Genomic DNA, 20,196 nt, shown 5'->3' with positions numbered 1-20,196 from the left:
TTTCAAGGGGAAAACGCTGTTTGGCCCTGACTTGAAAGAGATTATCTCTGATATCACTGGGGGTAAGGGCCACGCCCTTCCTCAGGATAGGTCTTTCAAGGCCAAAAATAAACCTAATTTTCGTCCCTTTCGTAGAAACGGACCAGCCCCAAGTGCTACGTCCTCTAAGCAAGAGGGTAATACTTCTCAAGCCAAGCCAGCCTGGAGACCAATGCAAGGCTGGAACAAGGGAAAGCAGGCCAAGAAACCTGCCACTGCTACCAAGACAGCATGAAATGTTGGCCCCCGATCCGGGACCGGATCTGGTGGGGGGCAGACTCTCTCTCTTCGCTCAGGCTTGGGCAAGAGATGTTCTGGATCCTTGGGCACTAGAAATAGTCTCCCAAGGTTATCTTCTGGAATTCAAGGGGCTTCCCCCAAGGGGGAGGTTCCACAGGTCTCAATTGTCTTCAGACCACATAAAGAGACAGGCATTCTTACATTGTGTAGAAGACCTGTTAAAAATGGGAGTGATTCATCCTGTTCCATTAGGAGAACAAGGGATGGGGTTCTACTCCAATCTGTTCGTAGTTCCCAAAAAAGAGGGAACGTTCAGACCAATCTTAGATCTCAAGATCCTAAACAAGTTTCTCAAGGTTCCATCGTTCAAAATGGAAACCATTCGAACAATTCTTCCTTCCATCCAGGAAGGTCAATTCATGACCACGGTGGATTTAAAGGATGCGTATCTACATATTCCTATCCACAAGGAACATCATCGGTTCCTAAGGTTCGCATTCCTGGACAAGCATTACCAGTTCGTGGCACTTCCTTTCGGATTAGCCACTGCTCCAAGGATTTTCACAAAGGTACTAGGGTCCCTTCTAGCGGTACTAAGACCAAGGGGCATTGCAGTAGTACCTTACTTGGACGACATTCTGATTCAAGCGTCGTCCCTTCCTCAAGCAAAGGCTCACACGGACATAGTCCTGGCCTTTCTCAGATCTCACGGATGGAAAGTGAACGTAGAAAAGAGTTTTCTATCTCCGTCAACAAGGGTTCCCTTCTTGGTTAACAATAATAGACTCCTTAGAAATGAGGATTTTTCTGACAGAGGCCAGAAAAACAAAACTTCTAAACTCTTGTCAAACACTTCATTCCGTTCCTCTTCCTTCCATAGCGCAGTGCATGGAAGTAATAGGTTTGATGGTAGCGGCAATGGACATAGTTCCTTTTGCGCGCATTCATCTAAGACCATTACAACTGTGCATGCTCAGTCAGTGGAATGGGGACTATACAGACTTGTCTCCGACGATACAAGTAAATCAGAGGACCAGAGACTCACTCCGTTGGTGGCTGTCCCTGGACAACCTGTCACAAGGGATGACCTTCCGCAGACCAGAGTGGGTCATTGTCACGACCGACGCCAGTCTGATGGGCTGGGGCGCGGTCTGGGGACCCCTGAAAGCTCAGGGTCTTTGGTCTCGGGAAGAATCTCTTCTACCGATAAATATTCTGGAACTGAGAGCGATATTCAATGCTCTCAAGGCTTGGCCTCAGCTAGCAAAGGCCAAGTTCATACGGTTTCAATCAGACAACATGACGACTGTTGCGTACATCAACCATCAGGGGGGAACAAGGAGTTCCCTGGCGATGGAAGAAGTGACCAAAATCATTCAATGGGCGGAGACTCACTCCTGCCACCTGTCTGCAATCCACATCCCAGGAGTGGAAAATTGGGAAGCGGATTTTCTGAGTCGTCAGACATTACATCCGGGGGAGTGGGAACTCCATCCGGAAATCTTTGCCCAAATTACTCAACTGTGGGGCATTCCAGACATGGATCTGATGGCCTCTCGTCAGAACTTCAAGGTTCCTTGCTACGGGTCCAGATCCAGGGATCCCAAGGCGACTCTAGTAGATGCACTAGTAGCACCTTGGACCTTCAAACTAGCTTATGTATTCCCGCCGTTTCCTCTCATCCCCAGGCTGGTAGCCAGGATCAATCAGGAGAGGGCGTCGGTGATCTTGATAGCTCCTGCGTGGCCACGCAGGACTTGGTATGCAGATCTGGTGAATATGTCATCGGCTCCACCATGGAAGCTACCTTTGAGACGAGACCTTCTTGTTCAAGGTCCGTTCGAACATCCGAATCTGGTCTCACTCCAGCTGACTGCTTGGAGATTGAACGCTTGATCTTATCAAAACGAGGGTTCTCAGATTCTGTTATTGATACTCTTGTTCAGGCCAGAAAGCCTGTAACTAGAAAAATTTACCACAAAATATGGAAAAAATATATCTGTTGGTGTGAATCTAAAGGATTCCCTTGGGACAAGGTAAAGATTCCTAAGATTCTATCCTTTCTTCAAGAAGGATTGGAGAAAGGATTATCTGCAAGTTCCTTGAAGGGACAGATTTCTGCCTTGTCTGTGTTACTTCACAAAAAGCTGGCAGCTGTGCCAGATGTTCAAGCCTTTGTTCAGGCTCTGGTTAGAATCAAGCCTGTTTACAAACCTTTGACTCCTCCTTGGAGTCTCAACTTAGTTCTTTCAGTTCTTCAGGGGGTTCCGTTTGAACCCTTACATTCCGTTGATATTAAGTTATTATCTTGGAAAGTTTTGTTTTTGGTTGCAATTTCTTCTGCTAGAAGAGTTTCAGAATTATCTGCTCTGCAGTGTTCTCCTCCTTATCTGGTGTTCCATGCAGTTAAGGTGGTTTTACGTACTAAACCTGGTTTTCTTCCGAAAGTTGTTTCTAACAAAAACATTAACCAGGAGATAGTCGTGCCTTCTTTGTGTCCGAATCCAGTTTCAAAGAAGGAACGTTTGTTGCACAATTTGGATGTTGTTCGCGCTCTAAAATTCTATTTAGATGCTACAAAGGATTTTAGACAAACATCTTCCTTGTTTGTTGTTTATTCTGGTAAAAGGAGAGGTCAAAAAGCAACTTCTACCTCTCTCTCTTTTTGGATTAAAAGCATCATCAGATTGGCTTATGAGACTGCCGGACGGCAGCCTCCTGAAAGAATCACAGCTCATTCCACTAGGGCTGTGGCTTCCACATGGGCCTTCAAGAACGAGGCTTCTGTTGATCAGATATGTAGGGCAGCGACTTGGTCTTCACTGCACACTTTTACCAAATTTTACAAGTTTGATACTTTTGCTTCTTCTGAGGCTATTTTTGGGAGAAAGGTTTTGCAAGCCGTGGTGCCTTCCATTTAGGTGACCTGATTTGCTCCCTCCCTTCATCCGTGTCCTAAAGCTTTGGTATTGGTTCCCACAAGTAAGGATGACGCCGTGGACCGGACACACCTATGTTGGAGAAAACAGAATTTATGTTTACCTGATAAATTACTTTCTCCAACGGTGTGTCCGGTCCACGGCCCGCCCTGGTTTTTTAATCAGGTCTGATAATTTATTTTCTTTAACTACAGTCACCACGGTATCATATGGTTTCTCCTATGCAAATATTCCTCCTTTACGTCGGTCGAATGACTGGGGTAGGCGGAGCCTAGGAGGGATCATGTGACCAGCTTTGCTGGGCTCTTTGCCATTTCCTGTTGGGGAGGAGAATATCCCACAAGTAAGGATGACGCCGTGGACCGGACACACCGTTGGAGAAAGTAATTTATCAGGTAAACATAAATTCTGTTTTCAGAATAAAATTGCAGTAATGCAAGCTTAATCTGTTTACTCAACCTCCCAACCTGAAAAAAAAAAAGAATTTTAACATCGCAAGCAGCATAAACCAAACTGTTCAATAACTTTGTCCAGTAGAGGATTACCTGATCACATCTACATGTTTGACATATGGCATGAGCTATCCATCCATCTCTATATCTCTCTATCCATCCTCACACACCTACCTCTCAGGACAGGCTTGCGTTACTTTCAGCTGTGTAAAGTATTGTTTCCTGTAGAAAAGTCACAGTGGAAGTGCTATATTATTTTAGGCAGTATATATATATATTTTTTAGCGTTCTATAGTGAAATAGTGGTCAGAACTATGTACAGACCAATAAATCTGGAGAGGCTGTCTATTTTTTTTTAGCCTCATCAGACCTTAGATCAAACCACATAGCCCAGCTTCCTCTCTATAAAACTGTATAACTAGGGTTGCCATCTCAGCCATGTTAACATGCACAGTTATGAGTTATACATGTTGCAGGGTGCACAGAAAGGCACATGCATTGCGCCCCTAGACATCACTATTCATGTTCCTCCTTGCACACCCTGCCGCATGTGTAACTCATAAGTGTCCAGGAAAACATGGCCAAGGTGGCAACCATACACATATAACCAATATCAGATCATGCCACACGGCCCAGAATCCACTTTTCATGTTACCAGTTTACATCTGACCAGAGCTTTGCCCAGCAGCCTGCCAGGAAAAAGTGTAGGATCTTTTTTTTTTTTTTTGCAAGGGGAGGCAAGAGACCACAGGCAGTCATGCAGACATGTAATAAGCTAATGCATGCTGTGTAAGAGAGAGGCTTCATAAGGCATGTGGTTTATGGAACTAAACGGGAGACAATTATTTTAAAGGGACAGTCAACACCAGAATGTTTGTTGTTTTAAAAGATAGATAATACCTTAATTACCAATTCCCCAGTTTTGCATAACCAACACAGTTATAATTATACACGTTTTACCTCTGTAATTACCTTGTATCTAAGCCTCAGCAGACTGCCCCCTTATTTCAGTTCTTTTGACAGGCTTGCATTTTAGCCAATCAGAGCTGACTCCATGGTAAATTCACGTGCATGAGCTCAATGTTATCTATATGAAACACATGAACTAATGCCCTCTAGTGATGAAAAACTATCAAAATGCATTTAGATTAGAGGAGGCCTTCAAGGTCTAAGAAATTAGCATATGAACCTCTTAGGTTTAGCTTTCAACTAAGAATACCAAAAGAACAAAGCAAAATTGGTGATAAAAGTAAATTGGAAAGTTGTTTACAATTACATTCTCTATATGAATCATGAAAGTTTTTTTTTTGGACTTGACTGTCCCTTTAACTTGTGAATCCCAAGTCAAATTAAAGGGACATAATACTCATATGCTAAATCACTTGAAACTGATGCAGTATTACTGTAAAAAGCAGACAGGAAAATATCACCTTAGCATCTCTATGTAAAAAAGGAAGATATTTTACCTCACAATTTTCTCAGCTCAGCAGAGTAAGTTCTGTGTAAAAAGTTATACTCAGCTGCTGCTTAGCTGCAGGTAAAAAAAATATGAAGAAATGAACAGCAGCCAATCAGCATCAGCAGTGCTGAGGTCATGAACTCTTTTACTGTGATCTCATGAGATTTCATTGTAAACTTCCTTATACTGAATAGGGAAATAAGATTAGTGTGCACGAATGCTCGCTCCTTCCGCTGTCCCAGGACAGACATACTGATTTGTTGCTTAGAAGTCCTTTACAATGGGATGTGGCTACTGAGAAACCTTTTAGGTAAAATATCTTTCTTTTTTACATAGAGATGTTCAGGTGATATTTTCTAGTCAGCTTTTTACAGCTATACTGCATCACTTTCAAGTGTTTAAACATTTGGGTATTATGGCCCTTTAAGCAAGTTCTTTAGGCTTGATCATCTTACTAGGTGTCAGTTCCTCTGATTTCAGTTATGTTGTGTAACTTCCCATTGTCCCATGGGATTTTAGATAATTTTGCAGAGTTTTTAGTCCATCTTTTGAAAGGGTTAAATTAATTAATATAGTAATACTTCTATTGCAATGTTATACCGGCCCACTTGGATGAACTCTTTTTTTTTTATTTTTTTATTTTTCTTCATGACAATTCCAGTGAACTCCAGACCCTTTAAAGCCCTTAGAAAGGTTATGTAGAGAGTGGGTGGGACCGCTGTATACATTACAGCCCAGCCAAAAGAGGAAATGAAGGGGGACGGAGGAACAGACAGTACCAATTAGGATTATAAACCTTTTATTATAAAATTGATATAAACTTTAAAAAAAAAAATTTACTTGCAAACTAACGGCTAGATTACGAGTTTTTGTCGGTAAGGCTTGCGGTGCTAACGAGAATTTTTTTCTCACCGCTCACTTAAGACAACGCTGGTACTACAGGTTCTTTTAAACCCGGCGTTAGCCGCAAAAAAAGTGAGCGGAGAGCAAAATTTAGCTCCACATCTCACCTCAATACCAGCGTTGCTTACGGTAGCGGTTAGCTGGTAAAACGTGCTTGTGCACAATTTCCCCATAGGAATCAATGGGGAGAATTGGCTGAAAAAAAACCTAACACCTGCAAAAAAGCAGCGTTCAACTTCTAACGCAGCCCCATTGATTCCTATGGGGAAATACTTTTTATGTCTACACCTAACACCCTAACATGAACCCCAAGTCTAAACACCCCTAATCTTACACTTATTAACCCCTAATCTGCACCCCCAATATCGCCGATACCTGCATTTTATTATTAACCCCTACTCTGCCGCACCCCAATGTCGCCGCTCCGGACACCGCCGCCACCTACATTATCCCTATGAACCCCTAAGTTGCTGCCCCCAACATCGCTGCCACCTACTTTTTATTTATTAACCCCTACTCTGCCGCACCCCAATGTCGCCGCCACCTAACTACATTTATTAACCCCAAATCTGCCGCCGCCACCACTATAATAAAGTTATTAACCCCTAAATCTAAGTCTAACCCAAACACCCCCCTAACTTAAATATAATTTAAATACATCTAAATAAAATTACTAGGGCTTCAACTAACGATTATTTTCATAATCTATTAATTGGCCGATTATTTTTTCGATTAATCAACTAATCGGATAAAAAATGAATTAATTATTGTTTCCTATATTTTAAATAGAATCCACATACTGAGCGTTACAAATATAAAACTTCAGACTAAAACTTTACAGTAACACAACTGTTTGTCCAATTTTTAAGCAGAAGAGCACAGTTTTATAATTAAACAAAACCAAAAACAGTTTAAAAAGATGTAGAACTTCCACCTTGGCAAGGGGCCTCTCAGTGAAGTAACCCTTGACTTCATTCTAACATAAAAAATGTCTTGAATATCTATATGCAATGGTAAATAACAAGCCATAAGGTTAGGAAAGAATATCTAGCCTGATCTAAAAATAACAAATTTATACTTATAAAGTTTGAATCTGGTAAATATTTGCAATTGATTAATATTATAAAACAACAATAAAAAACAAATCAAAAGCGCTAATGACTATATGTCAATAATAGGACAAAGCCTTACACATTTATCTACACAGTACATATAATCAGCAATAGCAAACAATACGCTAATAATTGTGCAAACAGATAATAGTGCACATTAATTCAAATAACTCTTACCAATCTAGGGGCTAGGTATAAATAACAAGCTCAGCACTTTATCATGCAAAGCATAGTTCCAAATCACCTGATTTAATATAAACAATCCAAATGATAACTATTATATCTGGGTTGCACATAAGCCAGGAGTAGTTGTAAACTTATACTGTTCTGAAAAAGGGAAAAGTATACGTCGGTAGACGTCCTTTAGTCTAAGGACATAACCATAAAACACAATACCATGTGCAGGAGCTCAGTGGAGTGAAGCAGCTGGTGTTGTGCACGGACCAACTAATTGCAAACCAACTAATCGATTATGAGATTCGTTGACAACTATTTTTATAATCGAATACTATCGATTATGACGATTAATTGTTGCAGCTCTAAAAATTACTATCATTAACTAAATTATTCCTATTTAAAACTAAATACTTACCTAAAAAATAAACCATAAGATAGCTACAATATAACTAATAGTTACATTGTAGCTATCTTAGGGTTTTTATTTTATTTTACAGGCAACTTTGTATTTATTTTAACTAGGTACAATAGTTATTAAATAGTTATTAACTATTTAATAACTTCCTAGTTAAAATAAATACAAATATACCTGTAAAATAAATCCTAACCGAAGTTACAATCACACCTAACACTACATTATAATTAAATTAATTACCTAAACTAACTACAATTAATTACAATTAAATAAACTAAAGTGCGAAAAAACCAAACACTAAATTACAGAAAATAATAAAATAATTACAAGCATTTTAACTAATTACACCTAATCTAATCCCCCTAATAAAATAAAAAAGCCCCCCAAAATAATAAAAATTCCTACCCTATACTAAATTACAAATAGCCCTTAAAAGGGCCTTTTGTGGGGCATTGCCCCAAAGTAATCAGCTCTTTTACCTGTAAAAAAAAATACAATACCCCCCAACATTAAAACCCAGCCACTCCCCCCCCTTAATAAAACCTAACGCTAACCCCTTGAAGATCACCCTACCTTGAGACGTCTTCACCCATCCAGGCAGAAGTGGACCTCCAGACGGTCAGAAGTCTTCACCAGATCCGGCATCTTCTATCTTCATCCATCCGGAGCGTAGCGGGTCTATCTTCAAGCCATCCGACGCGGAGCATCCTCTTCCATCCGACGACTAACACTAAATGACGGTACCTTTAAGTGACGTCATCCAAGATGGCGTCCCTTCAATTCCGATTGGCTGATAGAATTCTATCAGCCAATCGGAATTAAGGTAGAAAAAATCCTATTGGCTGATGCAATCTGCCAATAGGAGTGAAGTTCAATCCTATTGGCTGATCCAATCAGCCAATAGGATTGAGCTTGCATTCTATTGGCTGATTGGAACAGCCAATAGAATAGGATTGAGCTTGCATTCTATTGGCTGATTGGAACAGCCAATAGAATGCAAGCTTAATCCTATTGGCTGATTGGATCAGCCAATAGGATTGAACTTAAATCCTATTGGCTGATTGCATCAGCCAATAGGATTTTTTCTACCTTAATTACGATTGGCTGATAGAATTCTATCAGCCATCGGAATTGAAGAGACGCCATCTTGGATGACGTCACTTAAAGGTACTGTCATTTAGTGTTAGTCGTCGGATGGAATAGATGCGTAAATATCCCAGTGTAACTTACACCTTTGGACTGACAAAGTGATCTTAACAATAACCTTTATCTGTAGGATACTAACTCCTACAGATAATAACTAAAAACAAATATAACAAGATCCCCAAAAAATTAAATAACCATCAAATAACACAAATGAATATCACAATAAGTGAATACATAGAATTATGATTTGGGAAAACCCCCTAAGTTAAAGTCCCCAAAGTTCCAGATAGTGTCCAAAATTTTGGTCTGATGAAAACCAACAGTCTAAAATCAGTAAGTATAATCCCAGAATCTTGATCCAAAGGATATACAAAACCTATGGAATAAACAAGAAAATACACTAAACAAAGGGCCTATGAGATAAAGTCTATTAGTAATAGACTTACCCAAACTGCCGTGGTCCTGATAGTATATGAGCCTCACAAATCTCTTCCAAATCGTCTACGAGTTTCGGCCCTTAGGGCTTTTTTCAAGACATAATGAGGCTCATGTACTTCCTACCTTTAAATACCCTATAGTGTAGGTGTTACTAATAACAGAAAAGGCGCCAAAATTGGTAAAAAAAAGAGCTCTAAACCAGTGCGTTCAGTGTGAACCAATCAGCCGCCACTATCCGCCGCACTTCCGTGTTCAAAAACGAAAGTTAGCCCAAACCGGAAGTTGTATATCGATCGTTTCCGGTTCGTCACTTCCGGTTGCCAACGGAACCATTTTGGTTTGGGGCATGTTGATTGCGGGTATGTGCGATGGATGGGAACAGAACTTGTTAATATTATGATTGTAAATAAAGGGCTTTTTAAGGACCCATACAGACGGCTTCAAATAAGATTATAGATACATATTGGAACACGTGTAATCTAACTTATACGTCTATTCTTCTCAATATTTGATAGATGGGAACAAAACTTGTTATTATTATGATTGTAGATGTGGGGCTTTTTGAGGACCCATACTGACTTCTTCAATTAAGAATTTAAATATGTATTAGAATACGTGTAATCTAACTTATAAGTCAGTTAGACTCAATTTTATTAATAGGAATTCCATACTTCGATTTAGTTTGGAATATTTAGGTATTGACTAATATAACTACCCGTTAACATGGTTCAAAATGATAACGATAACTGTGTAAAGAAGTTTAGACAATTATCCTATTTCATAGTTCTAAATACTAGGAATCTATTAATTAGTATTGTAAATATATAAGACACGCCATCTAAACCTCGATAAGGTGTCCTATTTAACTCAACTTAATTAATTCCATAACAAAATCAATACATTTTGTGATTTTAGGCTCATATACTTCAGGACTTACGTACTTCACATGATAAAATTACAACATAAGATAAAATTACAACACATAATTAAAACTTCAAAATCTGTTCTTCATAAAAGAATACAAATCCCTTCTAAATATCTGGCAGTTTGCAATATATCATATCACTAATTCTAATTTATATAGTTAAATATAAAAACTGATCAATAGATAGTGAACACATTTCTAGCAGCTTATAGGGGGCTATATACTAGGTTTCTGTATAATGGTCAAAGATGGTGTATAATTAAGTGGGTGGGTTTGGACAGGAAAATTCTATTAGATCATTAAAAGGATATAATATAGTATGATGGTTTTAAAATAGGTGTACCATTTCAAAATTGGCATTTAGCCCTCTAAGATAGATACAGTCCATATTGAATATCCTTTTGGATTCTATCTTTAACAATCTTGATTGTTCTATTAGATCATTAAAAGGATATAGTATAGTATGATGGTTTTAAAATAGGTGTACCATTTCAAAATTGGCATTTAGCCCTCTAGGATAGATACAGTCCATATTGAATATCCATTTGGATTCTGTCTTTAACAATCTTGATTCCATGTCACCTCCTCTCCAATCCTTAGTTAGTTTACATTTCCCCATATATTTGAAGCTTTTATCACTACCTCCATGCACTTCCTTGAAATGTTTATATAAGGGTAGGTCTACTTTTTTCCACTTGATTTGTAGTAAGTGTTCACGGATCCTATCTCTTAGTTTCTGAGTAGTCTGACCCACATACTGCAAGCCACAGCCACATTCGATCAAATATACAACAAATTGATCCGAGCATCTTATAGTCTGTTTGATATTAAATGTTTCATTGGAAACTTTGGACTTGCAAGTATCTTTTTTCATCCCATGGGTACATGCCTTGCATAAATGGCACGGAAAGAATCCATGTAACTTCTTCCCCAATACAGTACTCCCATGGGGTTTATAATTGTCTTATTCTTTGGAATACTGGGGGCCAGGATGGACTTCAAATTGTCGGCTTTTCTGTAGATGAAGCGTGGATGTATTGTAAGATGTTCACCCAAAATATCATCATCTCTCAAGAGATGCCAGTGTCTTCTTATTATGTCTTCAATTGACTTTTTACTTTCACTGTACTGTGTAATGAAAGGAACCATTATACCTTCTGGGCCATCTTTAATGCTATTTTGTTTTGGTTTGTAGGTTAAGAGGGTATCTCTTTTTATATTGCTTATCTCTTTGATGGTATTGTTAATGAGACATTCGTCATACCCCCTTTCCAAAAACCTGGTCTTTAATACCGAAGACTGTTTGATCCACATTTCCTCACTCAAGCAGTTTTTTCTTATTCTCATCAATTGCCCCTTTGGAATATTGGAGATCCATTTTTTATGGTGGCAGCTTGTCTGATGGATATAGTTATTTGAATCCTCCTCCTTGAAGTCTCTATATGAGCAAATGGGAAACCATTTTTTGGGAATCCTGCCCAGCGGGCGCGGATCTTGTCCTTTACAAGAGGTATATAGATGATCTCCTAATAATATGGAAAGGGAGTGAAGATGATCTAAAATATACACTAGAGGTCATGAATCTGAATGAGTCGAATTTAAGATTCACTAACACTATAAGTAAAGATCATATAACCTTTTTAGATTTGGACATCCAGGTGATTAATGGAAGAAAAGAAACATCAACTCACTTCAAGGAGGTGGATTCAAATAACTATATCCATCAGACAAGCTGCCACCATAAAAAATGGATCTCCAATATTCCAAAGGGGCAATTGATGAGAATAAGAAAAAACTGCTCGAGTGAGGAAATGTGGATCAAACAGTCTTCGGTATTAAAGACCAGGTTTTTGGAAAGGGGGTATGACGAATGTCTCATTAACAATACCATCAAAGAGATAAGCAATATAAAAAGAGATACCCTCTTAACCTACAAACCAAAACAAAATAGCATTAAAGATGGCCCAGAAGGTATAATGGTTCCTTTCATTACACAGTACAGTGAAAGTAAAAAGTCAATTGAAGACATAATAAGAAGACACTGGCATCTCTCGAGAGATGATGATATTTTGGGTGAACATCTTACAATACATCCACGCTTCATCTACAGAAAAGCCGACAATTTGAAGTCCATCCTGGACCCCAGTATTCCAAAGAATAAGACAATTATAAACCCCATGGGAGTATTGGGGAAGAAGTTACATGGATTCTTTCCGTGCCATTTATGCAAGGCATGTACCCATGGGATGAAAAAAAGATACTTGCAAGTCCAAAGTTTCCAATGAAACATTTAATATCAAACAGACTATAAGATGCTCAGATCAATTTGTTGTATATTTGATCGAATGTGGCTGTGGCTTGCAGTATGTGGGTCAGACTACTCGGAAACTAAGAGATAGGATCCGTGAACACTTACTACAAATCAAGTGGAAAAAAGTAGACCTACCCTTATATAAACATTTCAAGGAAGTGCATGGAGGTAGTGATAAAAGCTTCAAATATATGGGGATATGTAAACTAACTAAGGATTGGAGAGGAGGTGACATGGAATCAAGATTGTTAAAGACAGAATCCAAATGGATATTCAATATGGACTGTATCTATCCTAGAGCGCTAAATGCCAATTTTGAAATGGTACACCTATTTTAAAACCATCATACTATATTATATCCTTTTAATGATCTAATAGAACAATCAAGATTGTTAAAGATAGAATCCAAAAGGATATTCAATATGGACTGTATCTATCTTAGAGGGCTAAATGCCAATTTTGAAATGGTACACCTATTTTAAAACCATCATACTATATTATATCCTTTTAATGATCTAATAGAATTTTCCTGTCCAAACCCACCCACTTAATTATACACCATCTTTGACCATTATACAGAAACCTAGTAAATAGCCCCCTATAAGCTGCTAGAAATGTGTTCACTATCTATTGATCAGTTTTTTATATTTAACTATATAAATTAGAATTAGTGATATGATATATTGCAAATTGCCAGATATTTAGAAGGGATTTGTATTCTTTTATGAAGAACAGATTTTGAAGTTTTAATTATGTGTTCTAATTTTATCTTATGTTGTAATTTTATCATGTGAAGTATGTAAGTCCTGAAGTATATGAGCCTAAAATCACAAAATGTATTGATTTTGTTATGGAATTAATTAGAGTTAAATAGGACACCTTATCGAGGTTTAGATGGCGTGTCTTATATATTTACAATACTAATTTATAGATTCCTAGTATTTAGAACTATGAAATAGGATAATTGTCTAAACTTCATTACACAGTTATCGTTATCATTTTGAACCATGTTAACGGGTAGTTATATTAGTCAATTCCTAAATATTCCAAACTAAATCGAAGTATGGAATTCCTATTAATAAAATTGAGTCTAACTGACTTATAAGTTAGATTACACGTATTCTAATACGTATTTAAATTCTTAATTGAAGCTGTCAGTATTGGTCCTTAAAAAGCCCCACATCTTCAATCATAATAATAACAAGTTTTGTTCCCATCTATCAAATATTGAGTAGAATAGACGTATAAGTTAGATTACACGTGTTCCAATATGTATCTATAATCTTATTTGAAGCCGTCTGTATGGGTCCTTAAAAAGCCCTTTATTTACAATCATAATATTAAAAAGTTCTGTTCCCATCCATCGCACATACCCGCAATCAACATGCCCCAAACCAAAATGGTTCCGTTGGCAACCGGAAGTGACGAACCGGCAACGATCAATATACAACTCCAGTTTGGGCTAACTTCCGTTTTTGAACGTGCGGCGGATAGTGGCGGCTGATTGGTTCACACTGAACGCACTGGTTTAGAGCTCTTTTTTACCAATTTTGGCGCTTTTTCTGTTATTAGTAACACCTACACTATAGGGTATTTAAAGGTAGGAAGTACATGAGCCTCATTATGTCTTGAAAAAGGCCCTAAGGGCCGAAACGCGTAGACGATTTGGAAGAGATTTGTGAGGATCATATACTATTAGGACCACGGCAGTTTGAGTAAGTCTTTTACTAATAGACTTTATCTCATAGGCCCTTTGTTTAGTGTATTTTCTCGTTTATTCCACAGGTTTTGGATATCCTTTGGATCAAGATTCTGGGATTATACTTACTAATTTTAGACTGTTGGTTTTCATCGGACCAAAATTTTGGGCACTATCTTGAACTTTGAGGACTTTAACTTTGGGAGTTTTCCCAAATCATAATTCTATGTATTCACTTATTGTGATATTCATTGGTGTTATTTGTTTATTTAATGTTTAATTTTTTGGGGATCTTGTTATATTTGTTTTTAGTTATTATCTGTAGGAGTTAGTATCCTACAGATAAAGGTTATTGTTAAGATCACTTTGTCAGTCCAAAGGTGTAAGTTACACTGGGATATTTACGCATCTATTCACCACAACTATTATAAATCTCATTTGACCATTATTTTTTTTTTTATTATTATTTTTACTGATCATACCGGTATTTGATCTTATTGGAATTACATTTTTATTGATATTTTTAATCACATTTTTATTCACAATTTTTCATATTGTTCCACTGTTTTTTCCCACAGACCTTATATATATATTTTTTGCTTTTTGTTTTTTAATACTGTTTTTCCCACAGTTGGGGTATCACTTTCACATAAACACATTTAAGCTGCCACTATTTTTGAATATAAGTAAACTATATAACCAATCTTTTTATTAACCCATCAAAGCTGTCATCATTTGTGATAGGAGAAAATTTGATAACCAGTATTTGATATCCAGTAATTATTAACTGGTTGATATTTCAACTTTTTAAGTTTGATCTATACTAACAATTAGATCTGTTCTGTATATAGATCCTATATGGATCGCAACATCTAGTCTCTTTTTAAATAATTTGTTTTGAAATTAATCTGTTTTTAATGTCTTTCTATATGTGAATTAAACTTTTAAAACTTTCAGAACCTTGGCAGAGAAGTGCTATTTAAGTGTCATTAAGGTACACCTAAAGAAATTTTAGGAGTTGTTAGATAATAGACCTGTTGTTTACCTTAGCCTTTGGCGCTCCTATACAAACTCTCTACCTGATCTGGTACAGGTGGCTGTATTGAGATGAAGGGGTTACTGAGATTCAGAGCCCCTAAGATACTCAGCATGTACCGATTTTTTTTGCACTTATTACTGTTTACAATACTTGCAGTCTCTGGGTGCCCCTTTTAGGTTTACTAGAGCATTCTTTCATGTGTGTGCCAAAAGGATCAGAGACTGTAACTTTAATAATAATAAAAAAAAAACTGTGAACTTCTATATCTTTATTTGGTTGGGTGCCAGATTTTCTGGTCTCCATGGAAACCTGGCACCCAATATCTGTTGACATTTTAAATGTAATTTTTTTTCCGGTTTTCTGGGGTGTGCAACCCATTATACCACCTGTCTATTATTTTAATTTTGTTGCTGCCCTCAAGGGGTTCTTGATACTTTATTGCTATAATATACATATTTGCATATCATGTTATTTTAAAGGGGGCGTGTGTGAGAAAATGTCCTAAGTTTGCTGCTGACCCTTGCTCACTTTGTGACTAAAGTTAAACTCCGAAAAACTTTGAGGAGAGGATTAATAAAATACTTTTGCTGGTATGAGAACCAAAACAGATACTTTTATATTTATATTGCGGGCACATGGTGGCGTTTATTAATTATGCATCAAACAAATTTGTGTTTTGATTTCGCTTAAGGTAAATTAACCTCCCCGTGTTTATTTCTGAATCTTATTGAATTATTGGAAGGCCTGCATGAATAATCATTTGATCAGTCAAAACATTTTCTTTTTTATTTAAATCTGTTATTGAAGGCAGGGTTTGACCAGTCCTCGGACCCTTGAACCATGGTTTGTAAAAAAATGTCAGCTCTATTTGTTCTGGATTGTATGGTTGCTCTTCAAAAACACAGCAAAAACTTTATGGATTTTTAAATAAGCCCACTAATTCTGAGAGTAAATGCTGAAGGTATTTTATGTTTTATTTGTTTCACTGGAGTGTGGAAGAGGGAAGTCCTTTATGAACCCAAGAATATTTGAAATGTAGGTTGACATGATGATCTCAAATTTAGGAGTCAGAGGAAATATTGAAGTATAGAGCTAAAGGGAATTCAAAATTAAACTTGCATAAATCTGAAAAGTGTCTTTATATTACATGCTCTATTTGAAAATGTACTTTGTTCTCTTGACATCCTTTGTTAAAAGAATATATACTGTATGTATATATATGTATGTAATATATATATATATATATATATATATATATATATATATGTATATATATATATATATGTATGTGTGTATATATATATATATATATATATATATATAGAGAGAGAGAGAGAGAGAGAGAGACAGAGAGAGAGACAGAGAGAGAGAGAGAGAGAGAGAGAGAGAGAGAGAGACAGAGAGAGAGAGAGACAGAGAGAGAGAGACAGAGAGATTTATTTATATATATACACATACATACATGCCCTTCACTACTGGGAGCTAGTTGATGATTGGCGGCTACACAAATTAGTCTCTTGTCATTGTTTCATAGTGCATTGCTGCATGGGAACTGATTTTAGCTATGCTCTTAATCCCTTTAGGATTTGCACAGATCTTTGTGTATTTTACATGAATAAATTCAGCACTGAAAATAAGTGAAAGCTGCTGCCCGCGGCCATATTCAGCATTTTGTTTGTGAAACAAATCAGTAAATGCGCATGTCTTATTAAACACAGTTACTGTTAGGTCCGTAAATAATTAGACACTGACACAATTTTCATAATTCTGGCTCTTTACCCAACCGCAATGGATTTGAAATGAAACAACCGAGATTCAAACTTTCATCTTTAATTCAAGGGGTTGAACAAAAATATAGTTTTAAATGTTTAGGAATTGCAAACATTTTCATACACAGTCCCCTTATTTAAGGGGCTCAAATGTAATTGGACAAATTAACACAATTATAAATAAATGTTCATTTTTAATACTTTGTTGAGAATCCTTTTCATGCAATGACTGCTTGAAGTCTGAAATCACCAAACGCTGGGTTTCCTCCTTTGTGATGCTTTGCCAGGCCTTTACTGCAGCTGTCTTCAGTTGTTGTTTGTTCGTGGGTCTTTCTACCTTAAGTTTTGTCTTCAGCAAGTAAATGCTTGCTCGATTGGGTTGAGATCAGGTGATTGACTTGGCCATTGCAGAATATTCTTTTTCTTAGCCTTAAAAACTCCTGGTTTGCTTTCACAGTATGTTTTGGGTCATTGTCCATCTGTAAAGTGAAGCGCCTTCTAATCACTTTCACTGAGTCTGACAATATATCCCTATACACTTCAGAATTCATCCAGCTCCTTCTGTCTTCTGTCACATCATCAATAAACACTAGTGACCCAGTGCCATTGGAAGCCATACTTGCTCATGCCATGACACTTTCTCCACCGTGTTTTTCAGATTATGTTGTATGCTTCGGATCAAGAGCCGTTCCAAGCCTTCTCCATACTTTTTTTTTCTTCCCATCATTGTGGTACAGGTTGATCTTAGTTTCAGCTGTCCAAAGAATGCTCTTCCAGAACTGGGCTGGCTTTTTTAGTTATTTTTTGGCAAAGTCTAATCTGGCCTTTCTATTCTTGAGGTTTATGAATGGTTTGTACCTTGTGGTGAACAATCTTTATTTGCTCTTGTGAAGTCTCTTTATGGTAGACTTTCTATAATGGTATGCCTACCTCCTGGAGAGTGTTCTTCACATGGATGGATGTTGTGAAGGGGTTTTTCTTTACCATGGAAATGATCCTACGATCATCCACCACTGTTGTCTTCTGTGGACGTTCAGGCCTTTTTGTGTGTTCTTTTTTTCTTAGAATGTACCAAACTAGATTTGGCAACTCCCAATGTTCCTGCTATCTCTCTAATTGATTTCTTTTTTTATTTTGTAGCCTAAGGATGGCTTGTTTCACATGCATTGAGAGCTCCTTTGAATGCATGTTGTGGGTTCACAGCAACAGCTTCCTAATGCAAATACCACACCTGAAATTAACTCCAGACCGTTTACCTGCTTAATTGATGATGAAATAAAGAAGAAACAGCCCACACCTGTCCATGAAACAGCCTTTGAGTCAATTGTTCAATTTCTTTTCCCTTGAAAAAGAGGGGGCTACATATTAAAGAACTGTAATTCCTAAACCCTTACTCCAATTTAGATGTGATTAACCTCAAATGCACTTTTAAGTCCATATTTATTATTTAACTGTAACTTAAATTTATTTTGGTAAACAGCCAAAATACCAAAACTTGTGTCAGTGTCCAATTATATCCAGACCTAACTGTATATACAAGCCATAGTGCAATAATACAATGCTCTAACATATGTAAGCGTTTTGGTTTTGCACTTTGATATCTCTTTAAATATTATGTAGATTAATCTAGAAATAGGTTTTAGTCGTAACATTCTTGGAGCCTTAAATCCTTAGATTTGTCAAACCCTGCAAGAAATTCTGGAATGAGTCACTGTACGTACACACAATTGCATGTAGGATTGAGTACTTGCTGCTAACATCAGGGGGCCCATTTATCAAAGGGCTTGCGGACCTGATCCGACACTGCGGATCAGGTCCGCAAGACCTCGCTAAATGCGGAGAGCAATACGCTCTCCACATTTAACATTGCACCAGCAGCTCACAAGAGCTGCTGGTGCAACGCCGCCCCCTGCTGACTCGCGGCCAATCGGCCGCCAGCAGGGAGCTGTCAATCAACCCGATCGTATTCGATCGGGTTGATTTCCGGCGGTTCCTGTCCGCCTGCTCAGAGCAGGCGGACAGGGTTATGAAGCAGCGGTCTTTAGACCGCTGCTTCATAACTTGTGTTTCTGGCGAGTCTGAAGACTCGCCAGAAACACGGCCCTTCAAGCTCCATACGGAGCTTGATAAATGGGCCTGCAGGTGTGTAGTGTTGTAAGGGGGAGTATAGGTCATGCAAAAAAATGAATAAAAAATGCTCCTAATCTAAAAGATCAATTTAAAACCATGCATAGTTATCTAGCTCTTCTATGTGTATTCATTTTCTATCTGCATTTTCCCTGTTGTGTAGTGCATGTGTGTTAATCACTGTCAAGTGCAACACATCCTTAACCTTGGTGCCCTCTTTACTGCTCTATGTTGCTAAATAATTACAGGCAAGAAGAAACATTTGCATGTTAATTTTACTTATTGTTTGTGATACATACAACAAAGCAAGCTCATACTTGGTATATAATACTGGTTTTCACTTTTACAGCTTGGCAACGTTGCACATAGTTTGTAGGGAGCTAGGTTATACATTTGAGTGATAATTAAAGGGACACTGAACCCAAAAATTTTGTTTTGTAATTCAGAAAGGGCATGCAATATTAAGCTTCTTTCTAATTTATTCTTATTATCAATTTTTCTTTGTTCTCTTGCTATCTTTATTTGAAAAAGAAGGCATCTATGCTTTTTTGGGGTTCAGTACTCTGGACAGCAATTTTTTATTGGTGGATGAATTTATCCACCAATCAGCAAGGACAACCCAGGTTGTTCACCAAAAATGGGCCGGCATCTAAACTTACATTCTTGCATTTTAAATAAAGATACCAAGAGAATGAAGAAAATTTGATAATAGGAGTAAATTAAAAAGTTGCTTAAAATTTCATGCTCAATCTGAATCATGAAAGAAAATTTTTGGGTACAGTGTCCCTTTAAAGTTATAGGGCATAAGCCATTCAGAGATTATGTGAACTCCTTGTATAGATGTGAGTATACTAAGCCATCTTTGTCTTTGCAGGAGGAACAATTTCTTGGTTTCGGTTCAGATGAAGAAGTTAAAACGCAAAGCCCCACAAAATCAACTCCAGGTAATATAAAGGCTTTATATGTAAAATTTGATAATATTAAACCCTGATACTGCTGTATCAAA

The 20,196-nt window shown here is 37.5% G+C and overlaps 1 protein-coding gene across 1 annotated transcript in view; it reads left to right on the top strand.

Annotated features, from left to right (window-relative positions):
* KMT2A (lysine methyltransferase 2A) overlaps positions 1 to 20,196 on the top strand; it is a 555,423-nt gene that overhangs the window by 88,089 nt on the left and 447,138 nt on the right. The window contains exon 2 of the mRNA XM_053691137.1: positions 20,065 to 20,134. Coding sequence (XP_053547112.1) covers positions 20,065 to 20,134 — 70 coding nt within the window. The remainder of the gene's footprint in view (positions 1 to 20,064; positions 20,135 to 20,196) is intronic.

This window comes from Bombina bombina, chromosome 8, assembly GCF_027579735.1.
Source record: "Bombina bombina isolate aBomBom1 chromosome 8, aBomBom1.pri, whole genome shotgun sequence".
In the NCBI taxonomy this organism is placed as follows: domain Eukaryota; kingdom Metazoa; phylum Chordata; class Amphibia; order Anura; family Bombinatoridae; genus Bombina; species Bombina bombina.
The sequence above is the reverse complement of the archived record's forward strand: the minus strand, read 5'-3'. Positions and strand labels throughout refer to the sequence as shown.